General features: G+C 40.2%; 1 protein-coding gene across 1 annotated transcript in view; it reads left to right on the forward strand.

Moving 5' to 3' along the window:
• Positions 1 to 14,783, forward strand: part of DMXL1 (Dmx like 1) — a gene marked incomplete at its 3' end in the record, with an annotated part of 125,600 nt that overhangs the window by 46,485 nt on the left and 64,332 nt on the right. Inside the window, exons 3-4 of the mRNA XM_088477714.1 lie at positions 10,695 to 10,772; positions 14,503 to 14,581. Of these exons, the coding sequence (XP_088333840.1) occupies positions 10,695 to 10,772; positions 14,503 to 14,581 (157 nt within the window). The remainder of the gene's footprint in view (positions 1 to 10,694; positions 10,773 to 14,502; positions 14,582 to 14,783) is intronic.

Genomic DNA, 14,783 nt, shown 5'->3' on the forward strand with positions numbered 1-14,783 from the left:
TCTTTCTTCTTCCACTTTTTTCTTCCACTTACAACTGATGAGCTAGTGTCCTCTAAGGGTCCCGACTGAACAGGTCATTGAACACTTTTCTGCTTCATACTTGAACTATGCATTAAAGGCACAAAAATTTAAATAAGTGATTACATCATTGCCATAAGCATCTCTACTAGCATAAATACATTTAGCTGTTGGTAGTTTCTGAATTGGCGCTTAATATTGAAGCATTTTCACATAATAAATATGTCTACAGCAATATTCCATCACAAAACATTGTTATATGGTGGCTTCCAGAAGGCCACAATTACAAATCTCCACCACCTCCCACCCACCCACTTAAAGTACAAGTCAATAAAATGGTTATTCTATAAAATAAACTATTGTGCATATTATATTAATATAATATGGGTGGTGTTGTGGAAATTTAAATTTCAAGATACCTTTCCTCCAGATCCTACAATGCAGGAGTTTTATGCCTTCACCAAGACATTTTTTACACACACAGCACATGATTAATGTTTAGCCTACATTGTAAAAATAGACATGCAAAGGATGTGATAAAATTAGCTTGGACATCTAGTACAAAGAAGTATTGTAAAGTTAAAAAAACACAGATTCACATAAAGCAAATGACCTGGTTATTGGCTGTTACTAACCTATTATGGATGTTTGGAAAAACATTCATTTGGCAACTGGTTCTGTAGGTTTTCATGAGCTAGTTCCCAATTCCCTTGCTATTCAGTTAGAAACTGCAAGTTGCAGATGTTGGGTGTTAATTCTGCAGTGTGCAACCTTTTGTGAAATTCATATGAGTGGGGAAATAACCCTGAATCCCCCCAAAAAGTAACAAATAACAGGACAGAGTAAAGGGCTGATAGTGGCCATAAGCACAGTATTGGAGGCAGTTATATGGTCGATATTTGCAACTTTAATAGATAATGGAAAAATTGTTGCCAGCAAGTGTACTTGAGCAAATAAAAGTACCTATAGTATTTTGTAAATTAAATTGTCTCTATAGTGAAATATACAATAAGTCCTGTATATACACGTTTGTAAAAAAAAAACTACCAGTTCAAAAACCCCTCTCCCATCAATACAGCACCCAGCATACATGTCCCACATCATGTAACACAATGTATATGCTTTTTAGAGAAAATCACATAAATTGTGTTATTTTTATTTTTTTTTTTTCTGAAAAAAATTATTTTAGAATTTTCACGTGACCTTAAGCAAAACAATGTACAAAAGGTTGAGATGAGTGTTAATAACAAGTTTACATCAGGGCTTGACAAATTTTTGTAAAATCTAGGAGCCAGCTTAAAAGTTTAGGAGCCAAACCATCACCCGAGACCAAAATATATGAAAACTTGTAGAGACCACACAGTGGGTCTTAAATTCATATTATGCCACACAGTAGGGCCTAAATTAATTGTATGCCACATGTGGGATAATGAGTAATAAGCTCATGGGGGAGGGGGTGGAAAGAGGCACACTTGGGGCAGAGGCACACTTGTAGAGGCTATTGTAACTGGCTGATATTTGCATACAGGAACCCTGGTCCACACTGTGATGATCACATGTAACTAAGCAGCCTTCAAGGGCAAACCTTCTAGGACTTTGCTCTATACAGTGCACAAATTTAAAAACACTATTGCAGCACATATGTATATGGGGGAGCCATGCTAATAAAGAATAACTTCAAGATTTGCCAATTTTTATATATAACGACCAGGTGACTGTGCATTTGGTCAGGCTCATCATAGATCATCAAAGGACATTATAACTACTGTATATAGCACATCAGTGAGGGGTATATAAGCTTTCATTACAGCTCAGAAAGGAATTATATTTACTCACAGGATCTCATGGTAGACAAAACTTGGCCCCAGCGGACTCTACAGTATATGTACAGATAGTTTTGCAGCCTCCTGTACTTGACATTTCTTTGACAGCATTGGCTGCTGTTATAAGACAGCTGCTTTTCCAACAAGCTCATGTGAGCACCCTGCTTTCTCCGCGGCTCTCCTGCACGCCGCCTCCGGTGCCCACACCGCCCATGGCCGCTTCCTTGTCCCAAAGCTGCAGCATGTCTTCCCCTCTGTTGGAGTTCAGCAGCACCACATCCTTCATGCCATTGTAGTAGTCTCTGCCTCTCCTCTTGGAGCTGCTCTTCATCCAGAGCTCAAAGCCTCCCTCATCGCCTCCAATGTGGTTGCGGGGCATGGCATCCCTGGTGCGGCAAGAGACTGCAGAGCCCTGGGAGCATGCCGGCAACAGCATAGTTGGGGGCAGGGGTTTATGGAAGTGTACACACAGTGAGAGTTGGAGCCTCACACCCAGATCCTCGCTGCTCCTGGTGCCGATCTGTGTCCGGTCTCTATTTCCTCTCTACAGAATAGAAGAGGAGGCAGAGCCACACTGATTGAATGTGGCGGGAACAAACACACTCCTCCTATGACACGGGGAGTGTTTTTGTTTTTTCCAACAATTAGCTTTATTAGAAGCATCATGTAAAACTTTGTCGCCAGGACTAAAATCTTGGTCGCCATGGTTACCTGGCTCCTGGGATTTGTCAATCCCTGAGTTGCATAGCAATGAGATGAGGTACGAATATAAAGGAAGTCAGCTGGAGTATGGCTTAAAAGAGGCACATACAATTGAGCAATAGAACATAAAATGTTAAAATAAACATAAATTTGGAGAGGGGGAAGGGGAGGGGAGACTAGGGATAACACAGAAAGAAGAGAAGAGTGAAGGTGCATACACATGGGACGATTTTTTAAACGATTGGTCGTTAATGATGTCCTTATCGTTCAAAAAATCGTCCAGTTTCTGACCCAGCTCGATAACTACCAATGCGCGCTCCCGTTTGTAGTTGATAGTTAACTTTGATCACCCGAACCTCCCACCCAACCTGACGACATTGTCAGGTTGAACATGTTCGGGGATGAGAGAGGGAGCCCGGTACTGAACTAAATCGTTCTTGATTTCGTTCAGTGTTTGTGCTCAGTGTCGTTATCGAAACTGAGCACACCCCTGCCGGGGGACACATGGGACGATTTCGTTCATGGAGCGAATCGTCCCGTGTGTACGCACCTTTTAGATGTCATGGTGTCAAATAGCATAGGATCGTGGACTCCATTATGGATAAATCATATCTTTATTAATCTAAAGCAGCGGTGTAGGTACCATTCAGTGTTCTAAAAAAAATTTTAAGACTTTTTTTCTGAGAGGAGGAATATAGTTTATCAATAAAATAATCACATTTCTTACAAAACCACACAATTTTCAATGTCAGGAATAGTCGAATGCCTATCAAAATATAACAATTATAAAAATTTTTGTTTGAGTTCATTGAGAGGGAGACATTCAGAACGTCCAGTGTTGCAGAATGATTTTCTTAGACAAAGTCACAACTCGTGCTAATAGGGGAAGTAACATGTTGGTAGATCTCAATTGGAAAAGTTTGCACATAAGCAAGCTAAGGGGTCAAGGAGAAGAGCTAGATCAAATAATAATTTTACATATGCTAAGACTTTATTCCAAAATATACGTACACTCCCAAAAGCAATGTATGAACGTTGCGTTGGAATAGTAACATTTAGGGCACATTCCAAATGCTGTGGGAATTATGTGCTTACGTCGTCTTGGGATATATAGGCTCTATGAATGGTGCATGCATGTACCTCTTGCAAGTAAGCGGTCTGTAAAATTCTCATAGGTTTATTGCAGTCTTTGAGCAAATCGGCAGGAGCGAGGCAGAGGGGATAGCTTTCTACCAAGATGGCATCAACTTATTCCATGAATAACTAGATGAAGCTTTTGTGAGATCAGGATATAAATACCTAGTTTTGTGTGGGATAGTGGAAGTAAACCTAAATAAGGTGTGCAGAGGATTAGGTGTCGTTGAGAAAGAGGTAACTGGTGGTAGAGAGGAGATGTAGTGGCAAGATTTGTAAATGCGTAAATAAATGGTTTTGGCAAGTTAAACTGCCTTTGTAGATAAGAAAATTGGTAAAGAATGCTGCTTGGATCAAACATTTTAGAAGTAAGCTAGAGACACTTTTTTCTCACCAAAATAGAAAATTAAAGTTAGACAGCGATGGGGGTCAAAATGGGTTGCCCCACAATGTATTGTATAGAGAATTATATGGGGATCTACAGAGCTTCTCAAGTGTTAGCCAGGAATAATATGTATCTCTGAAAAAGAGGTGATCAAGAATGTTGATGGGTATAAGAGAGGCCTTGGTATGTAGCAAAACATTATTGGAGTAGGGGGCGAACAGAGCAATGTACGGTTAGTAATCAGTAAAAGTTCTTCTTTCTCAAAACCAGTCGTTAATGTATCTGAAGAATAATCCTCCCAATTGACCGGTCACCGTTAGTCCTGACAGGGCTATCTTAAATTGTTTTCCCCTGCCACAAGAAATTTGAGATTTTGTGTGTGAGACTAACCAAATCAGACTTATGAAGACCTATAGTAAGCATTTGCATAAAATTAAATATTTTGGGGAAAATGTTACTTTTAATGATTGCAACACTCCCCATGATAGAGAGGGGGAGTCATTTCCAGTTAAGCATGGAGCTGATTTTTGCTATAACTGGAGAAAAGTTGTTGGTGTAGAGTTGGGAGAGGTCAGAGGTAATTTGAACTCCAAATTATTTAAATTGAGTGGTGGCAAGACTAAATGAATTTAAAATTGGAATTGAATGAGAGGTGGTCAGTGAGGGCCCCAAAGTTGTCAGTTCAGATTTGTCACAGTTATTTGTTCTTATAGCCTGAGATTGGGCCAAATAAAGAAATTATCCTAAGTACTTCAGGAAGAGAAGCGTCAGACCTAGAAAGGAATAGCAGCATGTAATCTGCAAATAGCGCAACGTTAAGATCAAATTGCCAGTCCGAATGCCGTGTAAACCAGGGGAGAAATGAAGGGCTAAGGCTAGAGACTCTAGGGCGCTGGCAAATAAAAGGGGAGATAAAAGGCAGCCTTGCCCTGTGTCTTTATGGATCTGGAATGGAGAGGAGAGGTAACCATTGGAGGCTACTTGAGTCTGTAGAGAGGCATAAAGGACTTTCAAGGTATCCATGAATGTGTCTGGTAATCCAAAGCGGGGCCAGTGTAGAGAAAAGGTGTTGCCATAAGTTGAGGTCAAACGCCTTTTCAGCTTCTAATGATGGTATCATTCCCATCTAGGGGCTGTCGCACACCCATCAAGTGAATAACTGCAATAACTCGACTTACATTAACTACCGAATGAAGGCCCCAATTGAAGCCAGTTTGGTCTGAGTGGATAATATGGGGGAGAATCACTTTAAATCTAACGGTGAGAATTTTCGCTAACCATTTATAATCAAGATTTAGTAAAGATATAGGTCTATATATACCAGGCTGTGATAAGTATCTACCCGGTTTGGGTAGGACTTTCAAGATTGCTGAGTTAAAAGAAAGCGGTAGTGACTTTGAGATTATGGTGTTAAACACAGTTACGAGGACTTCACCAATTCTGGGTTTTAGAATTATGTACAATTCTCCACTCAGACCATCCGGACCTGGAGCTTTAGCTGGTTTGAGGCATTAGATTACCTCCTCCAGCATAATTGGATCTGACAAGGAATTGGCCAAGTCAGGGAGGACTAATGGGTAAGACAGCCTCCCAATCAATTTGGGGGTGGTGTTCTTGGGAATGCTAGTTGAGGCGGAGCAAATCGAGGAGGGGGGGGTGATGAATGTAAAGAAGCATAAGAAGACCATCACTAATGTAATTTGCGAGCTAAAAGTAGTAAGGGGACCATCTGCTTGTTTAAGAGGGTGAACCACCATGGGGTTATTGGTACCTCTATGGAGATTCAATAATAACCTTTGTTTATGTGAAATCTGTAATTTACAAAGAAGAGATAACAATCTCCCATTATTTGAAGTAGTTTGTTAAAGTGAATTTTTGCTGTTAAATATAAAGGGTTAGCCTAAGAGTTAGGATTTGATTTTAAAATGTTGGTAAGTATCAGTCAAGACAGATTGGGATTGGAGATGAGAGGGCATGAAAGATCTCTCCTCTGAGAACAGAGTTTCTCAGTTTGCCAAAAAAGGAGCGTGTCATTGTCTAAGTGCGATACAGGTTGAGTATCCCATATCCAAATATTCCGAAATACGGAATATTTTTAGCATGACTGAGAAAGTGAAACCTTTGCTTTCTGATGGTTCAATGTACACAAACTTTGTTTAAAGCACAAATTATTAAAAATATTGTATAAAATAACCTTCAGGCTGTGGGTATAGGTGGTATAAGAAAAATAAATTAATTTCATGTATGTACACAAACTTTTTTTGATGTACAAAATTATTAAAAATATAGTATAAAATTACCTTCAGGCTATGTGTATAAGGTGTATATAAAACATAAATGCATTCTGTGTTTAGATTTGGGTCCCATTCCCTAGACAATTCATTATTTTATGCAAATATTCCAAAATACGGAATATTCCGATATCCAAAATACCCCTGGTCCCAAGCATTTTGGATATGGGAGACTCAACCTGTATATTCTTATTTTTACACACTTGCCAAGCCGATCCTAATGTATTCTAAATTTCTGGGAAGAAGCTATATGAGAACGGAATCATCAGAGTTTAAAGGAGCACCTATCAGTGGGAACATGTAAAGTTGTAGTAACTATGGTGTGGACGGAAATACCAATAGTTTCTATAGTAGCCTGGGAGATTTGGGGAAAAAGAATGACTATATTTTAATCTCTCAATCATTGATGAGGTATTGTGAGCTGCTGAGAGACGTGAGTATTCCTTAGCTGTGTGGTGTAAAGCTCCCCAGACATCTATTAATTGCAGTCTGTCTGACAAGGGCGGGACACCTAATTTAGGGAGTAAGGATTTATTAGCAGTGTTAGATTTATCCAGATATGAGGATGAAACCAGATTAAAATCAGCGCCTAATAATATTGGAGTGTCTGTGAGAACTGAGGTCAGCAATAGGTTTCTAAAAAATACTTTGGAATACATACAAATCTACCAGTAGGGTCTGTCATAACTTGTTGGACATCAAATTACAATGAACGCTTTATTGAAATTGCTTAGGGCGGAATACAATTATTTATGCGGTCAAGTTCTCCCATCTAAAGTGACTGGAGATCGCGGGCCGCTATTCAATTGCTGCCATTTTTCGCGCTAATCGCGCCCAAAGTGGTCGGGTTTAGCCGCGTAAAGCAGCTACCCCCGACCAAAGTGCTGGGCGCGACCGCGAGAAGTGATGTCACTTTTCGCACCTTTCAGCTCTCACCCCCCTGGGGCTGCGAGCTGAAATGGAGCGCTGACAGCTGATCGCGCCCGACAGGAGCAACAATTAAATAGCTCCGTCCGTGCGATGGGGGCTGGAAAGAGTTGTAAGAGGCTGCAGCTATCAAACATCATTCTAGCTTTTGAAGTTTAATGACCTCGGACGGGACAAGATGGGTCTCTTGTAAAAAGACTATCTTTTGCTTATTTAAGTAGAGAAGGTTTTTTTGCCTCTTTGCTGGGAAATTAATTCCTCCAACATTCCAGGTCCCAATTTTAATGTCCGCCATGTCTCAATAGAGGCCATAAAGGGCAAAAGCACAGCAAAATGCTTCATGCTTGGTTTGTGCTCTGACATGCACTGTCAAGCTTTGGGATCTTATATAGACAGGGGTGTATGCCCTTCAAAATCATGTCCAATCAACTGAATTTACCACAGGTGGACTCCAGTTAAGCTGTAGGAACATCTCAAGGATGATCAGTGGAAACAGGGATGCACCTGAGCTCAATTTTGAGCTTCATGGAAAGGCTGTGAATACTTAGTCAGGTGCATAAATATTGGGACATTGAAAGCCTTTGTTCTGTGCAACCCCCTGCCTCTTAATTCACACTCACCTTGGCTAAAAATGTGTTGTGTTATGTTGGGTACACACTGGCTGATATATTGGATGATATGACTGTGAACCACGTCATTCAGACATATTGTATGGGCTGTGCTGCACAGCCGATGGAGAGATATGTCTGTAGACCGCCCATATACATGCAACCGCGGGGAGGGGGGCGCTACTGCCATGCCTCCTTGCCAGCAAGACCTGCGGCTGCCGTATAGATGATGGACGTTCAGTGTGTATGAACGACCATCATCTAAAGATATTTCTGCAGATCATTCGATCTGCAGATATATCTTTCAGGTGTGTACCCACCTTTATATTGGTGGGGATTGTTTTATTTGTCCTTGTAATGCTCATGGTTATTTTAAGAGCGGAAAAAAGGATGGTTTTAAGTATAAATTGTGTATAAATCTTACTAGAGATGTAGATAATGTTCAAATACATTTAATTTACCTGTAATTTTATTGCAAGGTCTCTCCTGGGCATTGTAAGACTGGAGGGGCCTCGTGCACATGTCTGTGGGCTCGCTCCCCCCTGAAAAAGAAGGAACACAAAGTCCCTGACCTCCTGAACCATGGGCCTGTGTACCCTGTAAACTCATGTCTCTGATAAGCACCACTATATCTGTCTTGAAGTCGCAATTGTTTTGAATAATTGTAATCATAAGAATTCTAAAACTTTAAAATTTTCCAGTACATTCTATTTTCAATCATTTGCTTTTTTTTTTTTTTAAAGATTAAAGGACTTTTTGAAGGCTTTATGGCTTTTTAAGTAGTGTAAATGAGAGGCAATGAAAGAATGCTAACATCACAGAACTATTTCTATTCATCTATTTACTTCATTTATTTTTACATCAATAAGCCCGGGGAAAACTGACCTGTCTGTGCAGAATTGTAGTGCCATAGACTCTCTTTAAACATGCTGCTGAAATTCAGAGTTGTCTTGCAATCAGCACAAAATGTTATGTATTGTGTGCCACATTTTATGGTGACAAGAGAAATACCTTACATGTGTGATTTAGTAACAAGAGGTGTAAATGCGTTCTATAGCCAGACGCCTCCTACCACCTTTGCCAGCCATACATTGAACAGATTGCACTTCTCCCTTGTGATGGACTGAAACAACCCCCTCCATTGCTACAGATGTGTCCACATACATCTTTCATTCGTGCAATACAAGTTGCATTACACACAACGCGTGAGTGCCATGTGACTCTTTAGCGCCAAGCGTTTTTTCATGCGACCTTTTTACATTGCACAAACAACTTCTGTGGATTAAAATTATATGCGGCATGCATGTGTTCTGTGTGCGACTGTGGGTGGATCTGCATTCGATATGCTATGTTACAGTGTCAGCGGCTGTGACTTAGCTGCTTGTGCCTTCTATTCGCTCCACTGTGTGAATAAGATGCATTAGAAGGTAAAAAGTTGCACAAAGAGACTCTCGGCACTACTGAATCACGCCACAGCATGGCGTGACTAGAAGGGCTCTTTAACGCGCAAGGAGGCTAGATGTACAGTATGTGTACACATCTAGCTCTGTGATAGAGACCTTCACCACGGTGCCAATGTGTGTAAATGGGAGACAACAGCCCAGTTGCCAGAGTGATATCACTATGAGCACTTGATGATTATTGTGATGACTGATGGGTCGTGTAGTAGTGAAGGCCAGGAGACTGCATATGCTAATTTCATGGTTACTGAATCCGGGACTCGGTGTCATCTGTTAACGTTACTGGATGAACAGCCAGACCTCTAGTTACATGTGCTTCAATCATTCAATTATATTGAAAGCTGTATTTATTGATCCTTTTTTTAAATATGTTTTCGGAAATGTATTGAAATACTGTATTTGGGATGTGATGGTTGTTTTTACTATTTTTTTTAAATGCCTTGGTGACCTGGTTATGTATAACAACTTGCTTTACTCTTCTGTATTTGAGCATTGTGTGGTGTTGCTGCCTTGTATGCATTGGTTTGCATTTCTGTAGGTTGCATAGAAACTGAGGTATTTCTTTGAATGCTAATGTATAATTGAAATGTGGTTGTCGACTACACTTTTCATTAATGTCATTCAAACGGATTTGCTATCCAGTGGTCAAAGTGGAAACTTAGAAATAGCTGTATAGCAACTGAACAGCTGAGTGAATTCACTATTATACTGTCTTTACTCAAGTACAGACATTTTTCTGGAGAATGCACTAACGCCAATGTGAATAGCTCAGCTACTTCGGTTTCTGTACTAGAGATTGATCGAGACATTTGATAACCAAGTGGTAAGTTAGATTGAGAAAAGGAAAGTAGTTCCAATATAAAATATTATACAGTGGTTTACTTTGAACACTATTATTCCAAGTAAGGCAGAGCAACCTGTTATAATGCTTCAGGCAGCTGAAGCTCCATGGATTGATTGGATGCCTGCACAGGAGGCAAGTACAAATTTTACCCATAGCACCCTCCCATACACAGGCACTTAGTGGTACGTTCCACAAATCATGCCATTTTTGTGACCTGTTGCCGCTAACTTTTTTTTTTTAATACATGAAGACTTGTATTTAAGCTTATCTGTGTCGGGCTGCTTGGTAGCTTAGCATTTGTCTACCTGCCTAGTTATGTTTGAGCGGTTACAGATCTAGGTTTTTTATTTTGTGTGCATTTTTCTATTTTTCACCCACAGAACATTAAATAGAAAAACTATAATGAATTTGAATTCTGTAGTTTTGAGTGGACTTCTATTTTTATTTAAGTGATCACAGAGCTGAATAGGAACTGCTTGTTAACAGACTTATCTGTCTCTAGATTGCAGCTTCATACGGCAATGTGATTTGCATCTTCGAACCAGTAAATCTATTGAAACAAAAGAAACCTCAATCACAAGTAAGTATTTTAAGTTTTCTATCTATCATTGATCATCCATAACTTTAAAACTTCTGACAGGTGACATGAATAACATTGTTTATCTTGTTACAATGACACCTGTCTAGAGGTGAGCACTCTGTTTTTGAAGTTGATGTGTTGAAAGCAAGAAAAATGGACAAGCGTAAGGATCTGAGCAACTTTGGCAAGGGCCAAATTGTGATGGCTAAACAACTGGTTCAGAGCATCTCCAAAATGTCAGGTCTTGTGAGGTGTAAAAACACCTAAAGGCAAAAGGAAATGGGGCATGGGCCATATGACTCGGATTACCCATATCCACTGATCCCTACCTGGGTCTTTCCCTAGAAATAACCTGCTAGCTACCAGGGTTGGTTTCCCGGGACACTGGACCCAGGTTGACCTATTTCCACTAACAAAAATCCAGGGTTGATGCGTGCTCACGTGTAATAACCTGGGATTTTGAGACTAATGGAAAAGGGGTATTAACCTAATCATGTGGGTTCCTATCATCCTAATACTGACACATTACAGTATATCAGTTTAAAGTATAAAGGATTTTTTGTTTAAAAATATGTAAGAGTTCGGAGCGAGACCAAGCCGTGAAAGGGACGAGTTCCAATCACGTTGCCGGCGTTAACACGCCATCGCAATGGCAACTCCCTTTGCATACAGGTGCGAGACAATCGTGCTTGCATTGGGAATAATTCAATGAGATGTTAATCTACTTCGTTCTTGCAAAAAACAGCAGGCACAATTGGTGTCCATCCTCCCTCCTTTCCTACTTCCCCGCCTCAGAGCTCTCTTTTACAAATTGCATGGGGCATTCATGTTTGATAACGCTTTGACTTTTATTGTTTTTTGATTATTATGTTTTATATGTTGATTTTGTTTATTTGTTAATATGCTGGTAGGCTGCCTGCTGTTATATAATTAGAAATTTGTTCAACAACCTGTTACTTTCATTATTTGTGTTTACATTGTTCATTCTATCGTATTGTGCAATGAAAAGATTTAAAAATAAAATAAAAGAGCACTTACTGGGTTTCATCAGAACAAACAGTGTGTTTCCAATCACGTAGTCTTTGTGGTTTCTTAGGGCTCTATTTATCAACATTATTTTTACTAAAATAAAGTGAAAAAGGGTGTTTTCACACCCTTTTCACATTATTTTAGTATCACCTATAGTTATTACAGGGCAATTGGAGTAGAATTCGTAAAATTCTACTCCAACCCCTAAGTATCACTTATTTTTAGTAAAGCAGATCGCATTTCCCATAATTGTAATGGGAAATGTGATCTGACCAGAGTTACTAAAAATAAATGTGAAAAAAATATCGGGGAAAGCCCTGTGATAATAGCGTTATCCAGGGTCTCCCCCGGTTACCGGACTCCTGCTCTGCTCTAACGGGGAGAGCAGAGCCGGGAGTCGGTCCCTGTAATCAGCTGTGTGGTCTAAACAGACCGCAAGCTGATTACTGTAAAAAGAAAAAAAAAAAAAAATAGTAAAAATTTTTTTTTACTTACCTGACTCGAGGGACCGGTGATCGGGCCTTCGGTGATGTCTCCCCTCCGGTCAGCTGGTCTCCCATAGTGCACTGCTGCCCAGTCATCAGGTGATCGGGCCCCAGTGCAGTATGGGAGATCACCTGACCGGAGGAATGGAGAACATCAACGGAGGCCCGGAGCATGCAGGTAAGTAAGGGAGAAGGGGGGGGTCGCGGGGGGTCCGCGATCCCGGGGGGCGGGGCTTAGCGCTGGGGGGGTAGCAGCGGCGACCGGTCGGCGCATGCGCGGGCACTTAATCACGGTATTTTTTGCGAAAATACCGTGATAAGGCTCCGAAGGGGATTAGCAGGGACAGAGCTTTATCGCAAGCTCTGTCCCTGCAAAGGATTTGTAGTAAATCCCTGTGATATTGCCTGAATTCGCAATGCGAATTCACTCGGTAATATCACACTACAATCTGCATTACCAATGCGAATTGTAGTAAATAGAGCCCTTAGTGTATTTCATCTATACCCTATTGTTTCACTGACTGGGCGGTAATTTTGTTTGGGTTGTCGACTGACATGCCACATCTGTGACTAGGGACAATGTGTGGTGTGTTCTTAACATGTTTTCGCAACACTGTTATCTGACTGTCGCTTGTTTGTTACTCTGTATAAGAAGTCTCTGTTCTTTAGCGCCTTTTCCCAGCTGTGAATTTCTTGGTTGCTGCATATTTATTTGGAAGCCAGTTCTTGTTATAGCTTTGAAGCTGCTGTACTCTTTAATCACAACAGCAATTTAAAGTCTCGTTGTTTTTTTTTTTTTACCTCATTTGCTGTCTTTAAATACCATTTGTTTATTTGATCATATGGTGCTTGCCCCTAAGTGGGTGTGCACTTGTATGGGAAAGGATAGGCGTGTTTAGTAATAAACTAGCTGAAACACAAATGAATAAACAATTCAGTGGAAAGCTTATATTGTGCAAAGATTTACCTACAGGCTGGATCTATAGAGGTGTTAGAGGGAGATTTAATAAAGCTTGGAGAGAGATAAAATTAGAGATAAATAGCACCAACCAATCAGCTCCTAACTGTCACATTACAGGCTGTGTTTGAAAAATAACAGGAGCTGATTGGTGCTATTTACCTCCAATTTTATCTATCTCCAAGGTGTATTAAATCTCCCCCTTAGTGCGCCTATGGTAAGCCAGGTTTTAGGGTATGTTGTATGGAGATGAAATATTACCCCTTTTCCACTGAGTAAAAAATCCGGGTCATTGCCGAGTCAACCCAGGTCGGGCCTCAGTGGAACCGGCTCCCAAAAAAATTACCCTGCAATCCAACTTAGGAAGCAAACAGGGTTGGACACATGTAGGACCCGGTTAAGGGCAACCCGAGTCAGTCCCATTTACAGCATGGGGTCATTCAGACCATCTCCAAGCGATGGTAGAAGAGTTCCACTGCACACGGGTGCAGTGTGAATGTGGCCGACCCTGAAACAACCCGGGTCGAAGTGCAGTAGAAACGGGGTGTGACCCGGATTGGACCGGTGTTCAAAATCCCCGGTCGGACCCGGGACTTTGGTAAAAAAGGATAATCAATATTGGTTTTGCTCATGACAAACCTAAATATTGCATTTCTATAGAGTTAGTTCAGAGAACACATGATAACCTTTTCTTCAGTAATCCCCACTCTCTTTATGTATAATAGTCTGTTAGGAATATGAGTGAGTGAAATGCTTGTTACTGTATGTAGACTTCTTCCTTTCCTGTATTCACATGTCCTGCTGAATGAAGGTGTATTTAACTAAATACATCCATTATTTGCTGCTGTGTATGTTCATGATGCAATTGACTGAAGCACTGGTCATACCTGAATTCCTATACACGCATTCACAAAATGTATACATGTTCCTGGTACAGACTGAGATAATGATAGTGGTGGCAGTCCAATTGCTTTTCTGTTTTACATTAATTTATCTCAGTAAGATATGTTTGACAATTTGTTAATACGGAAGGGTACTATTTATGAATTCTACTTTATACTAGTGCACATTTGAACACATTTCCTGTAGGAAAGATTTTTAATTACTGACGGTTCTAAATGCTTTTGATGATTGGTGCCTGAAAATACCATTTTATGCAAGCTGCTAGTAATGCATTCAATTGATCTATTGCAAGTACTTTGCCTACAGCCTTATATTCAGACTTGCATATGTGTCTCACATACTGTTTTTACCTTAGGAAATTCGCAGTCATTGGCAGAAGAGTGGCCACATTGTCTTGGACTCTATTGCACATAATTTAACTTGGGACCCAACAGGTGAGTAAAATTATTTTTTGTGTTTTGCAGATTTTACACTTTATATCTGTTCCCAAAATGTAAAAATATAATCGGTTTAGGTCAAGTCTACATTTAATAGACAAGTGCTTCAATCTATGTTCATAATCCTGGCAAATGCAATTTTTATAAATATATATTAATGTAAATAAGAGTACATAATCTCAAAAATCTGTTTTTGCAT

This window comes from Taudactylus pleione, unplaced genomic scaffold, assembly GCF_031769625.1.
Source record: "Taudactylus pleione unplaced genomic scaffold, aTauple2 ptg000202l, whole genome shotgun sequence".
NCBI classification, from domain to species: domain Eukaryota; kingdom Metazoa; phylum Chordata; class Amphibia; order Anura; family Myobatrachidae; genus Taudactylus; species Taudactylus pleione.